This window comes from Spermophilus citellus, assembly GCF_964194105.1.
Source record: "Spermophilus citellus genome assembly, contig: SCAFFOLD_370, whole genome shotgun sequence".
NCBI lineage: Eukaryota > Metazoa > Chordata > Mammalia > Rodentia > Sciuridae > Spermophilus > Spermophilus citellus.
The window spans coordinates 91,718-93,045 of NW_027672998.1; the positions used below are offsets into that span (position 1 = coordinate 91,718).

General features: G+C 47.0%; 1 protein-coding gene across 1 annotated transcript; it reads right to left on the reverse strand.

Moving 5' to 3' along the window:
• Positions 1-598: 598 nt before the first annotated feature.
• Positions 599-1,045, reverse strand: LOC308640273 (vomeronasal type-1 receptor 90-like; the record flags this gene model as incomplete). The annotated part of the gene is made up of 1 exon (XM_081312236.1): positions 599-1,045. One exon carries the CDS (start codon positions 1,043-1,045, stop codon positions 599-601), a length of 447 nt encoding a protein of 148 aa, XP_081168362.1.
• Between the last annotated feature and the right edge of the window lie 283 nt (positions 1,046-1,328).

Consider the following 1,328-nt stretch of genomic DNA (forward strand, 5'->3'; position numbering starts at 1 on the left):
TTCATCTCCCTCAAACTTATTTAGGTTTTTTTTTTTCCCAACATCAACTAATTTTTGGAAACTCAGGAGAAAATAACGTGGGATGACACTGTGAGGGGTTATCTGACCCTGTGTAAACATGTCCTCGTCCTCCCTAGTGTGGATTGGAAGAACTGGATTATTCATTTTTTGGTACTAATGAGCATCACAGCACTGATGGTGCATAGCCATTGCCCACCAGCATCTGGACCACAAGGTGCACGGGATCCTTCTTCTGCATTTTACCATAAGAGGAGGAGATCACGCAGTCCACAGAGTACATGACTGCAAAGGATCCCATGAGGAGCAGGATGGTCCTAGTGGCCCTCTGCTCTGGGGAGGCTTGCGCAATCCTGCTGGTGCTGTGAAGGTGCTGGCACTGCCTCTTATGCCTCCACAGGAGAGCCACCATGTACCCACTGGAGAGAGCCATGAGCCCGAGAAGGAAGATGTCCCAGAGTATTCCTACCAGGGAAAATAAGATCCTGTAATACTAACCTGAGGGGGAAACCCTGAAGGACTCAGTGGAAATCCAAACATCTGATGTGTCATTGGAGTGACCTTCAATAGAGACAAAAATTCAAACATTAATGAACATGTTGAACACCCAGAGAAGGAGAAAGCACAACAGACTGTGCTGTGGGGACATGAGCTTGAACTTGACCAGAAAGGAGCTTCTGGGGCTGAGGGTGGTGGCCTGCAGGACACTCAGCAGGCAGGTAGTGCTGACCGGCAGGCTCCTTATCAGCCTGTACAGGTAGATGACTGTTTTACATGTGATGTCATTCCAAGTATCCTGAACCCCCAAAATGTCTATATCCAGGAACACCCTGATTATGAGCATCAGCAGATGAATCAGGGCCAGGCGAGCGATGGCCAGGTCCATGGGCCTGGTCCTGCGCTGGACAAGGAACGTGAGGATGTGAAAGAGGAGGTGGAAGACGTTGGCTGTGATCCCAAGGACAATTTGGGAAGAAAAGACATTTCTTACAGCAAGAAAAATGGAAAAGGTGCTGCTCTTGTTCATTTTCTTTTTTTCTGGTGAAAGGTCATATAGAGTCCATGTCTGATGATCAAATAAAGATAAAATTCTCATCACCACAATGGTTACCAGCTTCAACCTCCCCACCCACCAAGTCGGCCCACCTCAAAATACGTGGGCACTTTTTTAATTCATCCTTTCCAAACACTCAATACGCAAGCATAACATCTTTTCTGTGTATCTCCACTCATAGGGCCAGGATTAATTTTTCTCGGCATGTGCAGCAACCTGATAAAAAGCTCAGTAGGTAGCATCCAAAGTGAGTTCA